Source organism: Erythrolamprus reginae, chromosome 2 (genome assembly GCF_031021105.1).
Source record: "Erythrolamprus reginae isolate rEryReg1 chromosome 2, rEryReg1.hap1, whole genome shotgun sequence".
NCBI classification, from domain to species: domain Eukaryota; kingdom Metazoa; phylum Chordata; class Lepidosauria; order Squamata; family Dipsadidae; genus Erythrolamprus; species Erythrolamprus reginae.
Genome location: NC_091951.1, coordinates 66,970,835 through 66,991,180, shown reverse-complemented (window position 1 = coordinate 66,991,180; position 20,346 = coordinate 66,970,835). Strand labels below are relative to the sequence as shown.

The following is a 20,346-nucleotide window of genomic DNA, read 5'->3' as shown; positions in this document are numbered from 1 at the left end:
ACTGATATTTTCTCTTGTCCAGAAACTGTCTATTGGCCACTTCTGTTGATGAAATACCATAGTTGAATTAAATTTCTATTATTATCCTATGCATGGAAATAGATTAGGGATGGAATATCAAATTCAAGGCCCGGAGGTTGAGGATGGCCTGTGAAGTGCTTAGGTCTGGACAGTGGGGCCACCATAGAAAAAGTAAAGGAGTGGCCCGCAGTGCCTCTGCCAGCAAAAACTGAACTCAGGAGGGTTAAGTGCAGCCCTCCCATGCTCCATTTTCAGCTGCGATGGCCTCCTGCTGTCCTCTGCTAGTGAAAATAGAGCTCGGGGGGGGTGGGGATACGTGCCCCTATCTCTGTTTTCACTGGGAAAGGGCAGCAGAAGGCCACAGCAGCTGCAAACAGAGCTCAGGAACCCGCTTTTGCAGGTAGAGCACTCGGGCCAATGAGTGACATCAAGATGGCCATACCCACCCTGGCGACGCCCACCCCCCAAGGTCAAACACAACCCTGATGCGGCCCTCAATGAAATCCAGTTTGACACCCCTGGATTAAGGCAAGGTCAGATTTACAGCTAGCAAGACGTCTGGTAAGGATTTCTCTTTTGCTCCTTAACAGTTATGACAAGGAACTAGGTTGTGATTTTAGAATAACCAGAAGCACCAGTAATTATCTATAATTAGAGACTGTAATTTTAACAGACAGTCCAGTATTAGTGATGCTGTGACACATCAATCCTCAGAACTGAGGCCGGAGTTACTAGTTTTCTTCTACTGGGAGCAATCTACGTTATCAAATGGGCCAGGGCTACCACTTGATTTCTGAAAAAGTCTTGCATGAGATGAGTCTCTGTGGCCCACATACTAATTAGGGCAAGCATAGAAAGCAATAAAAAAAAGGAAAGAAGATTTCAGGTGAGCAAAGGGTGGGTTAATGTGCAAAAATTACAGGTAATATCACAACTTCTGCTTTTTTTTCTCTCCCACTGATTAAAAATGTAGCAGAACAAGCAGATGGTTCTGGGTCTGTGGGAGTCGTGGGACTACACTTATAATATTTTTTTTTAAAAAAATACCACTTTCTTCACACATTTAACACAGCTGCAGCAAACACCCACCCACAGAAGTATAGCGAGCCTTTAAACCACACATTATTGGCACAGGAGACACACACACACACCCTACTTCCTTCCTGAATGAAGGATTTGTATGTGGGTGTGAGAAGAAGGACATTATACTGGCTCCTGGAAGACAGCAACCCATATATATATATACACACACATATATATACATATATATATATATACACACATACATATATATATATATACATATATGTGTGTGTGTGTGTGTGTGTGTGTGTCACATATTTATATATATATAAACCAATTATATATATATATGTGTGTGTGTGTGTGTGTGTGTGTGTGTGTATTTACACACACAAACACATATACATATACATACATATATACATATACATATACATACATACATACATACATATATACATATGTTTTCGTAGATTTTCACGGGTACAGGTATGATGGTCTTGGTGTATTCGGGTTTCTTCCCGTGTAGGATTTAGAATATATATATATAGTTTGGAAGAGACAGCAGAGAAAAAGGAACTGAAGAAAACCATGGCAACCAGTCAGTCCACCTACCACACCACCCACTAGCTTCATTTGCTGACGCATTAAAAAAAAAAAGGCGACCAAAAGATCTCAAGCTGTCTCTACCAGCTTGAGAAGGTGAGCAAACCCTCAGAGCTCATTAAATTCCTCCCTTCGCTTGCCTTGTATGCCTGCAGCTATAGCCAGTTGAATATAAATAGAAGTTATATAACATCCTTGTTGATTCCTGTTAAAAAAAAAAAAGGAGCATGACCTTGTTTTAAAAAGCCTGCCTCTTCCTGCTTATCAAGGACTAATCCTTATAGGGATTAACCTGAATCCACCTGTAGCTGAAATACATGCTGAAAGAAAGTTACATTAAAAAGAAGAAAGCTCTGTGCTGTGCTGGTCTGTCCTGATTTTCTGAGATACTCTAAAATTTGTACATTAATTACCGGGGCAAATCTCATTTTAGGAAACCATTTTAATTAGCTTGGATAATTATATTTCATTTATACCAGGGCTGGCAACCTTAAACACTCAAAGAGCCATTTGGACCCTTTTCCCACAGAAAACACCGGGAGCCACAAAACCCTTTTGATATCTAACATGAAGATAACATTGCACATATCATTTTTACCTTTATGCTATATATAAAAAAATGTACAGTGTGTTGCATTTGTGAACTCAATGAATTGCTGCAGAGAAAACAATATTTTTATTTCTGCATGCAACAAAAACATTTTGAACTCTGAAAAAAAGACAGGTCAAAAATAATTCTGAGCTTCTAAGGAGAGTCATACCTGCTATGACACCAGCATGACCACATCATGCTGCTCATTATCCAAATGCTATTGCTTACCCACCTCTTCCAGCTAAAGTATTACAGGAATGGATGATGCTTTAATATCTGTGCATTTATCAGGTTGAAAAACAGCTTTTAAGACTTGGGTATGGGCCAGGGGCTGGGGGAGAATAAGCAATGTAACAACAACAAACAACAACAACAACAAAAACAACAACAGAGTTGGAAGGGATTTGGAGGTCTTCTAGTCCAACCCCCTGCTTAGGCAGGAAACCCTACAGCACTTCAGACAAATGGCTATCCAACATCTCCTTAAAACCTCCCAATGTTGGAGCCATCACAACTTCTGGAGGCAAGCTGTTTAACTGATTAATTGTTCTAAGTGTCAGGAAATTTCTCCTTAGTTCTAAGTTGCTTCTGTCCTTGATTAGTTTCTACCTCAGGTGCATTGGAGAATAGTTTGACTCCCTCTTCTTTGTGGTAACCCCTGATATTTTGGAAAAAAAGATATTGGAGATATGTTGTTGGTCTTCTATATATAGAGATGAGGGGAAGAAAGATTTGTGTCTAAAATAATTGAAGGTTGCTTAAATAACACTCCTGCCTACCAAACATCTTTCTCTTACATTTTCTTATCTCAAGTTCTAGTTAAGCCTTATCTTGCTGCTGTGGTTCTACTGTTCAATTATTTTTAAAATAGATTAATTGAGTTGGAAGGGACCTTGGCAATCATCTAGTCCAACTTGCCCGCTCAAACAGGAGATCCTACACAATTTTTGACAGATGGCAGTCCAATCTCTTCTTGAAAACTTCCAGTGAGGAAGCTTCTACAACTTCAGAAGGCAAGCTGTTCTATGGGTTTATTGCACTCACTGTCAGAAGATTTCTCTTTATTTCCAGGTTGAATCTCTCCTTGTTTAGTTTCCACCCATTATTCCTTGTCTGGTCTTCAGGTACCTTGGAAAATAGCTTGACCCCTTCCTCTCCGTGGCAGCCCCTCAAATATTGAAAGACTGCTATCATGTCTCCTTTCCAAGGACCTTTTGATATGTCCTCCTTTTCTGCTCGAGTCCCTATGATTCTAGTTGGTTCTGTTCATACTTATTTAATTGATCTTTTCATGTTTCCTTCTTTAAATTAAACATTGGACAACTTGTTACAATATGTAATAAGAATTACATCCTAGGGACCCATTAGTTAGAATGCAAAAGGTGCAAAAAAGAACAACAAGAATGATCAAGGAAATGGAGCACCTCTCTTATGATACCAGGTTGTAAGGGGTGATTTGATCGAAGTGTATAAAAGCATGCATGGGATAGAAAAGGTGGAGAGAGAAAAATTATTTTCACTAGAGAAAAATTATTTTCTCTATCACACAATACTAGGACAAGGGTGCACTCCTTAAAGCTCATAGGTAAGAAAGCAAGGACAAATAAAGGGAAATATTTCTTTACCCAGAGGGTTGTTGATTTATGGAATTCACTTCTAGAAGAGGTTGTGACAGCTGTCAGCCTTGATAACTTCAAGGCAGGATTAGACAGATTCATGGATGCCAAGTGTATTGGTGGTTATTGAAATGGATATCCATGTGCTGCCTCTATGTTAATTGAGGCAGGCAGGATTCCCTTGAGTACCATTTGTTGGGTGTCAAGGGAAAGGGAGGGTCTTGCCTTCTCTTTCTGCTCAAGATCCCCATGGAGAATTGGTGGGTCACTGTGTGACACAAAATGCTGGACTTGATGGGCTTGGCATCCATACAAGGCACCAGGCACCAGGCTGGAATAGCAATAGCACTTAGACTTACAAACCACCTCACAATGCTCTACAGACCTTTCTAAGCATCCTCATCAATCTGGGTCCTCATTTTACTGATCTCAGAAAGCTGAGTCAACCTTGAGCCAGAGACTCAAACTGCTGGGAAACCAGGAGACTGTGACTTATAGTCCCACATTAGGTATAAGTCAGCTGGGTGACCTTGGGTCAGTCCTTTTATCTCAAACTGTAAGTAGTAAGCAACAACAAACCACTTGCAAAATCTTGTCAAAATCTCCGGGAGTAGTCCAGGAAGTCACCAGGAGTAAAAACTGATTCAAAGGAACAAAAAAAACAACAACCTGCAATAGAGCTCTTTGTTTTTGTCTAAAAACGATAAGCTATGGTGATTGAGATACCGGAAACAGGGTACTTTACCCATCTGCCTCTGAGTAAAAATATTTTTTTGACCATTGATTCTCCCATGGCAGCCATTTCTGAGAATTCATACAGGATTCCCAATATTGTACACTAACATATATAGCAGATTCCTGCTTCTTGGGGTTTGTTTGTTTTCTGTAAAGATTCAGAAACAGAAGCATGGGAATACTTTTCCTACCTGTATAATTGTGTTGCCACCTTCCAGTAGGGCAATAGCCAACAGGATGCTTTCATGGAAAACTCTATCACTAGTGGCATTCATGATAAGATCTATAACTAAGTTGGATGCTCCTTCCTTATCCAAGTGACACTGGACTTCTGTCAAACTCATTTCACCACGGTTTGTTGAGCTGGATCCCGACCCACCTCCTACAAAAAGAAACAATCAAAAAATAAACCTTTTGGTGCTTCTCAGCATTAGAAAATGTGTTGCTTTCCTTCAAACAAGAAAAAGAAGCAAAAATGTTTTAACTGTGAATGTGTTCTTGTTTATTATCTGCTTTGCACTATCATGTGTTGCTCTTTATGGTGTTAGCAAGTGATGGTGTTATTAGAAACGTTGTTTATTTTTTAATATTGTCTCCAAACTCAAGAAGCTCAAATGTGATAGCATTATAAATAGATACAATGTTAGAACCATTTCATAACGATCATAAAACAATCATAAATTATTAAACCAGGAATAGATTTAACCAACGTAATTCAAACCATTTGAAAAAGGAAGGCTACAAAACTGGTCTAAAAAGATTAGTTTATAAATTATAAAAATAATTCTCATTTGAGCCTGTTAGAATACATATTATGATCAGAATCTAGGATTTACAAAGATTATTATTTGTACCCAATGTGATCTTTCCAAATTTATCACCTCTTGTTTCAGTCTTTAATGCAATGCAGTCTTTAATGCACTGCACTTTATCACTGGGCACTGTAATACACTGCACTGGGCACTGTAATACACTGCACTGTATCACTGGGCAATCGTCATGTAAATATTGAAAATTATAATCTCATAGCACAACTTTTTTCTTAGGTCAGATAGCCTGTCATTACATATAGCCCTCCTTTAATGACCACATGTTCAGTGACTGTTCTAAGTTATGATGGCTTTGAAGGCTTATGAGACTTGATGATGTAGTAGTTAGAATGCAGTCTTGCAGGCAAATTCTGCTCAAAGGCCGGAGTTTGATCCTGACCAGCTTAAGGTTGACTCAGCTTTCCATCCTTAAAAAAATTAATAAAATAAGGACCCTGATTGTTGGGTGCAATATGCTGACTCTAAACCACTTAGGGTTGTAAAGCACCTTGAAGCGGTACATAAGCCTAGGCGCTATTGCTGTTATGATCAGTCCTTGGAATTGCCTGCCATCACAAAATCATGATTTCAGTGCTTAGCAATGAGCTCACAATTACCATGTTTCCCCAAAAGCCCAATTGGGCATATTATCAGGGGATATCTTATTTTGGGGGAAACAGGATACAAATGTCATTGTACCCCACAGTTCTGTGATTGGCATTTACGTCATTCACTGACAGCTTCCAACATGGAAAGTCAATAGGGAAGGAGACAGGTAGTCGCAAATGACAATCACATGACATTGCCTGACAACTGTGCAGGATTTGCTTAGCTCATAGTCTCTTGGTTTCTAGCCAAGCACGTTACCCACTACACAAAAGGACTAAGAGTTACTTGGTTTTTGCTATTTCTATTTCTTTAATAAATGCTAATATTTAATAAATAATCTCTCTGTGAGAGACATGGGTGTTTAAAAAATGTGATACACACACACACACACACACACACACACACAAATAAACAATAAATAAACAATAAATTGAACCAATTACAGTGGTACCTCGAGATACGAGTTTAATTCGTTGCGGACCTGCGCTCTTAAGTCGAGCAGCTCTTATCTCGAATGACTTTTCCCCATAGGAATTAATGTAAATAATTTTAATTGGTTCCAGCCCTAAAAAAACTCACAAAGTTAGTCTAAATTATGCAAAAAGACATTGCAAGAATAAATGTAACTTTACTTATTAATAAGATGATAAGCTGAGAGCTTTCCTTCCCTTCCTCTTTTTACCCAAAACAATCAACATGGCAAACTTTTATTTTTATTCATTAAACTGTAGTTATTTATTCAACTTCACTGCCACCCAATCCTGTAGAGGGAGGAAAGAAGGGAGGAAGGAAAAGGAAAGCAAGAAATGGAGGGAGGAAAGGAAGGAAGGAAGGAAAGAAAGAAAGGAAGGAAGAAAGAAAGGGTGAAGGGACAGGAACAGAGGAAGGAAGCAAGGAAACTTATGAAAGGGGAGAGTAACTTCACTGCCACCCAATCCTGTAGAGGGAGGAAAGAAGGGAGGAAGGAAAAGGAAAGCAAGAAATAGAGGAAGGGAAGGTAAAAGAGAGAAAGAAAAAGAGCAAGAAAGAAAGCAAGCAAGAGAGAAAGAAAGAAAATGAAAGAGAAATAAAAATAGAGAGGGAGAATGAAAGAAATGGAAGGAGGGAAGGAAGGAGAGAAAGCAAGAGAAAGAAAGAAAGCAAGAGAAAGAAAGAAAGAGAAAGAAAGAAAGAAAGAAAGAAAGAGAAAGAAAAAAGAATGAAAGAGCAAGAGAGCAAGAGAGAAAAAGAAAGAGAGAGAGAAAGAAAGAAAGAAAGAAAGGCAACTTCAAAGAAAGGCTCACTGAGCATCTCTCACTCTCTCTCTTTCTATCCCTCTCTCTTTCTCTCCCCCCTCTCCCCCCTTTCCCTCTCTCTTTCTCTCTCTCCCTCTCTCTTTCTCTCCCCCCTCTCCCTCTCCCCCCCCAGGCCAGCAGCGATGTTTTAAAACAGCCGCGCCGTTTGCGAGCTAACTCCTGAGGTGCGGAAGTTCGCCTTTGGCGTTTGGGCCACTCAGAATGTGAAATTCAAAACAGCGTTCGGATCCCCCCACCCCCAGCAGAAGCCAAGGACCCCCAGAGTGGGGCGGCAGGGGAGGCGACCGCCTCTCCAATCACCAAGTGCCGGGATACGAGCCGAGAAGAGCCGGGCTGGCTTACTTTCCTTCCTTCCCGCGCTGATGCAGAGCCACTCGAACAAAGCGTCACGCCCCCCTGACGCTTTTGGTGGCAAAAGAGCCCAGCGTCGCTTCGGAAGCCGCCGAAAGCATCAGAGGGGCGCGACGCTTTGTTCGAGTGGCTCTGCATCAGCGCGGGAAGGAAGGAAAGTAAGCCAGCCCGGCTCTTCTCGGCTCGTATCGCGGAGAGGGGCGGCATACAAATCCAAGTAATAAATAAAATAAAATAAAAAAATGTCTCTCCTCTCCCAGCTCTTATCTCGAGTAGCTCTTAAGTCGAGCAGCTCTTATGTCGGGGTTCCACTGTACTGTTTTTAATAGAGACTGTACCAAGAAAATTATGAATATCAATAACATAGAAACATAGAAGTCTGATGGCAGAAAAAGACCTCATGGTCCATCTAGTCTGCCCTTATACTATTTCCTGTATTTTATCTTACAATGGATATACAGTATGTTTATCCCAGGCATGTTTAAATTCAGCTACTGTGGATTTATCTACCACGTCTGCTGGAAGTTTGTTCCAAGGATCTACTACTCTTTCAGTAAAATAATATTTTCTCATGTTGCTTTTGATCTTTCCCCCAACTAACTTCAGATTGTGTCCCCTTGTTCTTGTAAAAATGCATGCATAATAAATTAGAAAAAAGGTAGAATGGGAAGAAGTTAATCAACAGACCAATTTCCAATATTTGAATTCAAGCGCCAACTTTCTAAGTGACAGAGAGGTAATAGATAATGAAAAATACCTGCTGAAACAGCTGCAGAGACTGTCAGCCAGATTCATCTAGCAAGTACACGACAGAAGAGCCAACATATAGTAGCTGTTTCACAAGTTATCAAGCAGCATTCAAAACATCCTACCTGTTCCTCCAGGTTTGTTGGGCCCTGAAGGAGATAAAGGTCCATTGCCAAAGCTGGTGAGGCTCTCTCGTCTTCCTCCACTTCTGATGTTCCCGTAGTAACGATTTACCAAAACCTGTCTCAGGGCCTCCCCCTTAATTCAAATATATTGAAAGACAGAAACACACAATGAATGGAACAAGTGAGCCAACAAAAGTAGCAAAACTGAATTTCAGCTGGTCAGAGACACAACAGAAATAAAACTGGGAAGAAGAGATATGAATAAACAACAACAGAAATACGGTGTACCCATTTAGAAATGTTATGTCTAGATCTTCAGATACGTTTATAAATGCTAATCATAAATAGCCCAGTACTAAAAACCCCAGCATATTCTAATACGAATGAAACATGGAAAAAGCAGTGAAAATTACATATCGGACACTACCCTTAAATGTTTAGAAAACTAATTACAGTATAGTTCTGTGACTGATTACAATTATTGAATTATTAAATTCACTACGTCTTAAACTTCCAGAAATGTATGTATGAAATAAAATCTATGTATGAAATAAAACATATGTATGAAATAAAATATATGTACATCTATTTCTCTATCAGTAAAGTAAGCTGTCCTTTATTTTAGAAGAGGAATGTCAAACTCAAGATCAGATCCAGCCTATAGGGTGCTTAGATATGGCCTGTGAGATGCCTTGGAAATGGCGAAGGACTGACCGACGATGACTCTGCCCGCGAAAACAGAGCTCAGGAGGGCCGCCAAACTCCAGTTTTGCTGGCAGAGGATTGTAGGAGGCCATCGCAGCTGAAAACAGAGCTTGGGAGCCTGTTTTCACTACAAAAGCACTTAGGCCACTAAAGGCACCACCAACATGAGTGACATCAAGCTGGCTACAGCCACTCTGGGCCCTTAAGGTCAAACACAACCCTGATGCAGCCCTCAATGAAATCGAGTTTGACACCTCTGCTTTAGAATTTCCTAATTCAGTTATATTAATTTTTAAATTCAGATAATTACAACCTAACATACCTACTAACAATTTCTTAAATTTCAAAAAGGAAGATCACGAAATGTAAATATTTTAACAGAAATGCCACACATAATAGGAAATGGGTACCACTGCCCTTTTCCTATCACCTTCTTTCCTACCTTCAAAAGCACAATGATAACTGTTATTATTAGAACTGTCTACAAATATAAGACTAAGCAATTAAAGTTTTAATGTACACTTGTTGCGCTCTGAGAAGAATTTTTCCTTTAATTTTCAGCAGCTGCATATGAGGGTAAACAAGCTTTCTTGTTTTACAGAATATTGCAAAGATGATTGCCATAAAAAGAAGCACATCCAAATATCTTTGAGAAGTGATATTAGAAGGAAGTTAAAATTAACACTGTAAATCTAATAATAAATATTGTTTCAGGGGTTTTTTTCTGTCTTATTACTGGACTTCTGGAAAAAAGGGAAGAGCTTTTCTTCTGTCAGCAATGAATCTGCAGGATAGAATCAGAGTCCATTTGTATTTTGTCTCATTTTATGTCCCATCACCCCATCAAATGAACCACTATTCTTGACACATCCACTTCTGGCACATTCAGCACTACTCTAGTTGTTATGAAAAGGAGAACAGATTAAAATAGTTCAAAGTCCCAATATATCAATTCTGCAAGAAGTGAATATTGGCCACTTTTTTATGAGATTGAAACGCCTTTAACACTGTCAAAATATTCCTGAAGTGCAATTTCATCTCATTTTAAGATAGCATGAAGCAACTTTAAAAAAAAAATATTTAAGAGTTATACAAAACTCAAATGCATGGAAAATTCAGTATAAGCAAGCCCCTTAAGCATTCCTTTGTTGCACAACATATCCTTGGAACTGAATCAGCCACCTCCAAATTTCTTGAGGAGTTAAACACAGTACCTATGATATCCCCAAATTTGGCAGCCTTTGTCTGAGCACTGGATATGTATTTCCTTTCAATTGATTCCTGAAATATAACAATACTAAATAGATTGTTGGAGGTTACACATGGGTCTCCCCCATTCAACATAGTGAGAGGCATATGTCACTATCTCCCAAGATGTTCAGTATCTTTTAAAAAATAGAATAAAATAAATAACAATAGCAGTAAACAGCCTGGAAATAACTTTAGTGATTATACATTTTTACAATTTTGAAGTTATTATTTCCATGTGCTTTAAACATTTAAGATATTGAGATGTACATTTCTATGTACATAGTTTTTTAAGAGAACGGGAGAAAGAATATTAATAATTTTATGCAAATAAAAATCACTTTTTTATCTTTCATTTTTATGTGGATCTCCTGTTTTACAGGAACAGATAATAGATTTCTCAGAATCTGTACTGATTTTACCGTGACTAAAGATAACTATATCAAGGATTATAGAAAGCATTTCCTCAAATACAGTGGTACCTCTACTTGCGAACGCCTCTACTGACGAACCTTTCGAGATACGAACCCGGTTTTTAAGATTTTTTTGTATCTACTTCCGAACCATTTTCACTTTACGAACCTGAGCTGCCACCGCTGGGATACCCCATCTCTGGACTTCCATTGCCAGCCAAAGCGCCTGTCCTTGCGTTGCTGGGATTCCCGAGCTTTCCCTCGCTGGGAATCCCCACCTCCGGACTTCTGTTGCCAGCCCAAGCACCCGTTCTTGCACTGCTGGGATTCCCCTGAGCCTCCCCTTGCCTCCAGACTTCTGTTGCCACTTGAAGCACGCATTGTTTTGCTGCTGGGATTCCCCTGAGCCTCCCCTCCCTGGGAATCCCCACCTCCAAACTTCCATTGCCACACAAAGCACAGATTCCTGAGCTGCTGGGATTCCCCTGAGCCTCCCCTCCCTGGGATTCCCTTCGTTTTTGCCGGTGCCGCTTTGAATCCCAGTGAGGGGAGGCTCAGGGAAATCCCAGCAGTACAAGAATGGGCACTTTGGGTGGCAATGGAAGTCCGGAGGCGGGGTTTCCCAGCGAGAGGAGGCTCAGGGAAATTAATAATAATAATAATAATAATAATAATAATAATAATAATAATAATAATAAATTTATATATTTATTAAATTTGTATGCTGCCCTTCTCCGAAGACTCGGAGCGGTTCAGCAACAAAAAACAGGCACTTCGGCTGGCAACGGAAGTCCGGAGGCGGGAATTCCCAGCGAGGGGAGACTCAGGGGAATCCCAGCAGCAAAGGAACAGGCGCGTTGGCTGGCAACGTAAGTCTGGATGTGGGGATTACCAGCGGTGCTAGGCAAAAGGGGTGATTTTTGGGATGGGTTTGCACGCATTATTTGCTTTTACAGGAGCAGGAGCTGGGCCAGAGCTAACCACAACAGATTCCTATGGGGAAAATTGCTTCTTCTTACGAATTTTTCTACTTACGAACCTGTTCATGGAACAAATTAAGTTCGTAAGTAGAGGTACCACTGTAATAACAAGGTAATATGAATTCTGACTTCAGTAAGAGATCTTATTCACATAATCTACTGACTCAAATGAGAAAGGAGTGCCACTGAGATTGAATTTGGTTTGCCTCCACTTCACATAATTGCCCTTAAAAAAACAGTTTAAAAATATTTGAGTCAGTTTTATCGGGTAGAAAGAATTTCAGCTCAGTTACCTGACCAACAAGGGACAATGCTCTAGTAGCAGTTTTTCATGCAGTAAGTTATAGTGTTACAGTGATATTTAAATATGATTTATTAAAGCAGACTTTTCAGTATCATGCTCTCAGATACACTGAACTTTCACTCCTATAATTCTTAGCATATCTATATCCCAAATTAGACAATACTAATATCTGATGTAAATAGTATTAATGTAAGAACAGAACATGATTACACATATCAAATCTGAGCTGAATGATAATAATTTTCAGGCCTGATAAAAGCTTAATTCAACTAACCATGGTTGCATGCAGTTTTGGGTTACATAAAACAAACTAAATAATCTACCTACCTATCAATCTATCTATTGAAATCACTTGTTTCATTTGTATAATTTGAAAACAAAAAAATCAAGCAAATTAATTATACTTCAACAAAGTCATCTCTCTGCTTCAAAGAAAACTACAGAATTTGTTACCCGTAGCAACAATGATATCACTATGGCACATATATTTTAGATATACATTGAAGATAAGCTTAATTCTCATCTTCACAGAAGAAAAGAAAGCACTCATGATAATTAGGTCTTGGGTGTCTGGGTTATTCCCAATAAAGAGTAATTAACCCAGGAAGTGCAGTATTTGTAAAAGAAAGCTATTACTATTGCAAAAGGATAAAATCTTGCATAATTAATCCTTTCTGAAATTAGTGTTATATGTAAAATAATTGTACATTTTATACTGCCACAATAAATCTTTAGTATGATTATAACCATTCAGTTTGTAAATATATTTTTGTTTCTAATTCTCTGTGCAATAGATATTTGATTGATTGATTATCCAACCACCCATCCTCTTCACAGAGAGATTATGCACAACGCTCAACTGAGAAGAAAAAGATAAGGAAATATGGTTTACTAAGGCTCCAGTCATTCAGAGTTAAATGGAATTTTTCTTCTATTACAGTATTTCTGTTTTAATTCATTCCCTGAAATCTGATGTGATAAAGTCATTATATAATCAAAGCAACAATGCATCACCAAATACTTCATCAGCCCACAGATTTTAGGAACATAGTTGATTGACTTGTTTTTCAATATCTTATGAAGCAAATTGGGAATCAACAAACTGAAATTAAAATTCAGCAATAGCAATGTAATTATGATAGGAAGAGAGAATATTATTTAACAACCTATACAACTTCTAAATGACCAATCCATGTTTTAAAAATTGATTAAAGCCTCTTTTGTTTTCATAACATTTTGAGGGGGAATTCTCATTCTTTAGATATGTATTTTCCTTAATTAAAATAAATATATCAAAATAATGAAGACCTTCTGCAATTCACACCATATTCATCTTTAATCCACTGCTGAAGATACATACCCTTTTTTGATCTTCAAGCTGTCTCTCTGGTAGACTTTGATCAAGCTCCTGGCGAGTGTGGAGAAAGTTTTAAAAAGATTGGTACTACAGAGATACTAAATAAATTTAAAATAAACAAGTGTTGCTCATACAATGGTTTATATCGCTCAGAATAATATGGCAGGTTAAACCATGTGGATTTTTAAAAGTGCAGGGGTGGGCAATCTGAGCCCGCAGATCCCAATTGCCACCACACACTCAAAAAATATGGCCAATCTTGAACAGCAAAAAAATTCAGGATAAAAGTGAAAATTGGTATCTTATGTCTAAAGAAATTCTCACCAAAAGATCCACTTTTTTCATCTTTCATGTCTCTTATGGACATCACTAGGTTCATTCTGTGTGTATCTTGGAGACCAGCACAGTGGGGGTGGTGGGGGTGGTTTAAAACTCAAAGATTGCCCACTCCTGACTACTGAACGTTTCCAACATTTAACTTTGATAATATTACTATTTGCATTCATGGTTTGTTTGCTGTTTTGCATAATAAATACAGGAAATAGTTTGATTTGTGTAATAGCAAAAGCAAAAAAGAAAAACGAAAGAAAAAAATTCACGGTCACCATGCAAACACATATTTTACATTGACCACACTGAACTTTACATACAATTCACTTAACTCAAAATCTTTCCAAACATGGAAAAACATTTATTTTCTGCCTGAAGAGAGATCCTCCCTTCATCATAGTTATTTTTTTTTTCTAGATACGGTCATTTTTGTGTTGCCTTGATTACCTTTTAAAAGATTATTCGGGCGAATGACTTTTTTTAAGACAATGCTAAAATTATGGCTTAATAGGCAGTGAATGAGGTATAGTAAAGCTTTATAGGAATTAGAAGATGATTAGGCTCAACTAAACAATGTCATTTGGCAGGACCCAGGGGAAGAGCTCTCTCTGTGGTGGCCCCAGCCCTCTGGAACCAACTTCCCCCAGAGATTAGAATTGCCCCCACCGTCCTTGCCTTTTGTAAGCTTCTTAAAACCCACCTCTGCCGCTAGGCATGGGGGAACTGAGATATTATTTCCCCCTAGGCCTTTACAATTTTATGCATGGTAAGTTTGTATGTATGTTTGGTTTTATAATAAGGGTTGTTTAGTTGTTTTAGTATTGGATTGTTACATGCTGTTTTTATTACTGTTGTTAGCCGCCCCGAGTCCACAAAGAGGGGCGGCATACAAATCCAAAAAATAAATAAATAAATAAATAAATAAATAAATAAATAAATAAGAGTTTTATTGCTACACAGATGTTACATATGTATGGGATATTTGCCTGATATAAAATATTGTATAGAAATCATATAAACTAATGACCCAAGGATTTTAGTCATCTTATTTTCTTTGATGGTTCTTTTCCTGGAATTCACATTTATTTTGTCCATATAATAACTTTGTTTGGCCTCCTTGTCTATTTTTCCACTGTAACTAGAAGCCCCACATGGATCTCCAATTCCTACTTTCTGATCAGGAGGAAATGAAATACTCTTCCATTTCTACATTTTTGTCCCCCTGGGTGGAGATTAATTTCTTTGACATAAATTAGGGGTGATTCATTTATTTTGAGGAATACATTATGTCTTTCTACAGACAATAGGAAAAGATAGGTGTAGGTGGAGATTAATCTCTTATATTTGTCAGCACTCCCTCCATTTCAAAACTCCTCTCTACAACTTTCTCCCTAACTCAAATCCACTTTCCTTTTGTCTAAGAGTAAGAATTCCTGGGAGGCACTGAAGATAGAACTTGTGTCCCATTAGGTGATTTGGCCATTAATTTATTTTATTTATTTATTTTGTCCAATACACAATGAGGGTTTTAGTGGGTATATATCTGTATACACATAGTAATAGAACATATCAATGAAAGAATAGAAGAAGAGATATAGGAATAGAAGAAAGGTATAGGAGATATAGGAAAGCAATAGGACAGGGGATGGAAGGCACTCTAGTGCACTTGTACTCGCCCCTTACTGACCTCTTAGGAATCTGGATAGGTCAACTGGAGATAATCTAAGGGTAAAGTGTTGGGGGTTTGGGGATGACACTATGGAGTCAGGTAATGAGTTCCACGCTTCGACAACTCGGTTACTGAAGTCATATTTTTTACAGTCAAGTTTGGAATGGTTAATATTAAGTTTAAATCTGTTGTGTGTTGTTGTGGTTGAAGCTGAAGTAGTCGCCGACAGGCAGGACGTTGCAGCATATGATCTTGTGGGCAATACTTAGATCTTGTTTAAGGTGTCTTAGTTCTAAACTTTCTAGGCCCAGGATTGAAAGTCTAGTCTCATAGGGTATTCTATTTCGAGTGGAGGAGTGAAGGGCTCTTCTTAAGGTGCTGCAAATACTACTCTCAGGTGAAACAATAGGCATATGTGTCTTCAGCTGCTTTCCATAATCTTCCCATATCTACATAGCCCTTTTTTAATAGTGGTGACAAAAAACCATTAAAGACATCAGAGCCAGGGCATGAAATGCTACCGGTTTGGCCTAGTACAGACATACCAGTAGCTGCGATAGCACGTGGTTCAGAGGACAAGTAGTGGCAGTAGTGTGAGGCTTTGCCTACCTACCCGAACATCACTATTTTCTTATTTTAACTCCCTGTGCATGTGTAGAGGGTGAAAAAGTGTGTGCATACACGAGTGAAGCAAGCACTTCCAAACTGGTAGGGAAGGTAGGTAGATTTCATTGCTGAGCAGAGCACTTGTAGGAACTCATGACATGATCCAATTGATTTTTGAAGTGCTTCTGGGTGACTTCCCATGAAAAAATGGGAGATGTCTGGAATGGGAGGGAGTCAGGAAAAGAGGTGGTGGCTATTACAGGTAGCTTAAAATGAAGAGCTGTGGTGATGCAGTGGTCGAAATTCAGTACTGCAGGCTAATTCTGCTGACTGCCAGAGGTTTGGTCCCCAGCAGCTCTAGGTTGACTTATCCTTCCATCCTTCCGATGTTGGTAAAATGAGGACCCAGGTACAAGAAATGGAAAATATAGTAGAAAATATAAGGAAAATTAAAAATACAAGAATCGGGGAAATGAGAAGGAAAATATTACATAAGTGGTATTTTACTCCCATTCAACTTGCACACTTTCAGCAGAATGTCAGGGGGAATTGTTGGCATGGGTGTCAAGATAAAGGAGTGTTTATGCACATGTTCTGGGAATGCCCAATAGTGCAGGAATTTTGGCAAAAAGTGAAAGAGGATATCAATAGAATGCTAAATGTACAATGGACAATCACTAAGGAAATGGCAGTACTAGTTAAAAGCAATGCGATGGGAGAATTTAGAGAAATAAAAAAAGCAGCAATAGAAAGCGCTCAGGCAGTAATAGTCTTTGGTTGGAAGGATGCAACAGAATGGACAATGCAAAATTGGTATAGGTACATGGTGGACCATATTCAATTTGAAATTATGGATAAAAGGATAAATTCGGTAATGAAACTGAGTTGGGACAACTGATGGGACGGTGGGACAAGGTAAGACGATATATGACGAGCAGAATCCGAGACCAAGCTACAAGAAATAAATTGGAATCACTCTATAATATGTAAATAGATATATTGCTCTTGGGTCAAGTGGACTACACAAGAACACCCCCGATTTGGTGGTGGGGAATGTGTGTGTGTGGGGGGACACATTTCACTATGCACTGTTTTATGTTGTGTGTAATATAAATTTGTTAAAAATTAATTTAAATTTTTTTTTAAAAAAAAGGTAAAATGAGGACCCAAATTGTTAGGATAATATGTTGACTCTGTAAACTGCTTAGAGGAGATTATAAAACACTGAAGTGATATGTAAATCTAAGTGCTATTGCTATTAAAATGTTAACATCGGAATGGAAATATGAACAAAGTTTTATAAACAAACTCAGCCTCATGTAAAAGATAAGATCAATCGTTCTATTGGTAGTATACCTACCCATGGAAGTATTATTCTAAAGTGGGCATTATCCGCCTCTCTTTTATTACGTAATTTTTGTCAATGAGCAGAGGAAATGTTGTTCATTCAAAAGATAACACAAAAATTCCAAAAACATGCCAGAAAAGAACTTCTATCATAAATGAGGTTGTGATAAAAGTTACAGTTTAAAAATAAAACAACATACTGAATAATAATCAGATGAGCTATCCCAGGAACAAAAGAGAAAGATGAAAGGAACTAACTTTTCATCCAGATAAGAAGCTTGGCAGGATATGAGCCTTGAAACCTGTTCTAACACAAGATCACCAAAAGTCATGACAAAGGAGACAGGAATTTCAAATAGTCAAATATTCCATTGGCCAGATGTCATGGAAAAGCTGGAAAAGTTTTTTTCCCCCAACAGAAGGAGGAAATTATTAAAGTAATAAAGGGGAATTAAAAATAAATTCTGGTGCAGTTTTTCCCATTCATAAGAAAAGAAATGGAGACAGAAGGAAGTTCCTTGGAGACAAACTGATCCCAGCCCATGCATACAGGTCTTGCTCCTGATGAATATAGATTCAATCAGGCACAAAAAGAGCTTCCTTTCTGTGTGTCTCCTGCCCCCATGTTCCAATGGTTAATAGGCATTAATAAAAACACTGAACAGCAGAAGGTGTAGACCTGTGATGGCTAACCTATGGCACGCATGCCACAATTGGCACCCAGAGCCATATCAGTGGGCCGCCCCGAGTCTTTGGAGAGGGGCGGCATACAAATCTAATAAATTGAATTGAATTGAAAATGAATGTGAGCCCGGTCTGGCGAACATGTGCACACCAACCAGCTAATTTTTGAGCCCCTCAATCCCCTAGAAAGGCTCTGAAGCCTAGGGAGAGGGAAAAGCGGGCATGCCATCACATTCTGGGAGTGGGATAGTGGTAGTATCATGCACGCATGCGTGCTGAAGCATATGGAATTATGGGTTTCAGCACAGACATGTGCACCCCCTCTTTGGCACACGAACCAAAAAAGGTTGATCATCACTGCAACTTGCAATATGCTATTTGATACTTCTCTTCAGTGGCCTTACCAGCCACTTGTGGACACATCATGTACAGCCCACAACCCATTAGATGACAAGGTCCTCCTCAAACATGATGAATGAACATCAGTGGACCCAATGACAAGCAGTTGTTTGGTTATGATTTTTCAACCATTTGTACATCCATCCAACGGTCCACCTATTGAGGAAGTTTCCACCTAACTGCTGGAAGATTGGTCAATCATTGACGTTGTCTGGTCCAAGTCGATAGCAACTTGGTTTTGGAGCAAAGATCCACAGCCAACAGCATTGCAGTAATGTTTGGATAAAGTGTTTACTCTCATGGTTGAAGCATTTACCTCCTGAGATGAGAAGCATGCAGGTCTCGCTGCCCAACTTCAAATCCAAAATAGCTATAATTTTCTTCTCTCTAGAAACACAATACTGCATCCAGGAACATAATCCCAATCAAGGCTTAGTGGTATGATTTATTGCAAACAAGATGCAAGGCAGAACAGCTGCCTATCGCAGAACACAGAAAGCAAGGCCTATTAATAAGCCATTTAATAGCTTTAAGATTTTTTTTAATATGAAGCCTCTTCTTCCCTTCTTGTCAATATACTTGAGTGCTCATATCTCTACCTTCAGGCCAGATCTACCTCTTTTGTCTTAATACATCAGTTTTATAGTAGCCTGAGAATGGCTGTTTTCTGATGTGTTTACAACTATATGTTGTATCTAAAGAATATCAGTTTAGGGATAGCTCATGCTATTTTCAATTTTGCGTTATACGTCTTTTGCATTTCTTTTGGGGAAATGCAGTTAGTTTAATACTGACAGGAAGTTGATTTTTAACTTTCTGAAGGACCGCACAGACATTGAGTCTGTCATCTGCACCTTTATAACAGTCTGGTTTGGTGCTGCAACCCAACACGACTGACACAGACTTCAGAGGATAATCAGAACTGCAGAAAAAACAATTGCTGCCAACCTGCCTTCCATTGAGGACCTGTATAATGCACAAGTCAAAAAGAGGGCAGGGAAAATATTTACTGACCCCTCGCATCCTGGACATAAACTGTTTCAATTCCTACCCTCAAAACGTTGCTACAGAGCACTGCACACCAAGACAACTAGACACAAGAACAGTTTTTCCCAAACGCCATCACTCTACTAAACAAATAATTCCCTCAACACTGTCAGACTTTTTACTAAATCTGCACTTGTATTCTACTAGCTTTTGTCATCATTCCTATCACCCTTTTCCTCCCACTTTGGACTGTATGACTGTAACTTGTTGCTTGTATCCTAAGATTTTTATTAATATTGATTGTTTCTTCATTGCTTATTTGACCCCTATGACAATCATTAAGTGTTGTACCACATGATTCTTGACAAATGTATCTTTTTCTTTTATGTACACTGAGAGCATATGCACCAAGACAAATTCCTTGTGTGTCCAATCACACTTGGCCAATAAAAACATTCTATTCTATTCTATTCTTAAATCTGAGATTTATTTTTGGTCATGTATATAACATTAACTATAGTTTTAACCATTCTATTATTACTTAACACCAATAAAACAAGAACAGCTTAGACATTTGTAGCTATGATACATTAATTCTGTTTATAAACTTAAAGTAATATGTGTTCTTGAACTAAAAACATTGATGTGTTCCACAAAATTACTACAATAATTAGAAGATGGGGTAAATAGATTAGCTATCTCTATTGCACACACTGTAGATATTCTGTAGCATCTACTAACTTGTAGAATTCCCCCCCCCTGTAATTGCAAAGATCAGAATTATGCAA

The 20,346-nt window shown here is 38.6% G+C and overlaps 1 protein-coding gene across 4 annotated transcripts in view; it reads right to left on the bottom strand.

The window, feature by feature from the left end:
- The window catches only part of ITPR1 (inositol 1,4,5-trisphosphate receptor type 1), a 305,443-nt gene that overhangs the window by 85,573 nt on the left and 199,524 nt on the right, over nt 1-20,346 (bottom strand). For 2 of the 4 annotated variants that reach the window (XM_070738264.1, XM_070738262.1), the window contains 3 exons: nt 13,540-13,587; nt 8,530-8,662; nt 4,785-4,975 (listed from right to left, as the gene is read on the bottom strand). In XM_070738264.1, coding sequence (XP_070594365.1) covers nt 4,785-4,975; nt 8,530-8,662; nt 13,540-13,587 — 372 coding nt within the window. The remainder of the gene's footprint in view (nt 1-4,784; nt 4,976-8,529; nt 8,663-13,539; nt 13,588-20,346) is intronic. The other 2 variants (XM_070738266.1, XM_070738265.1) reach the window with 1 other exon arrangement.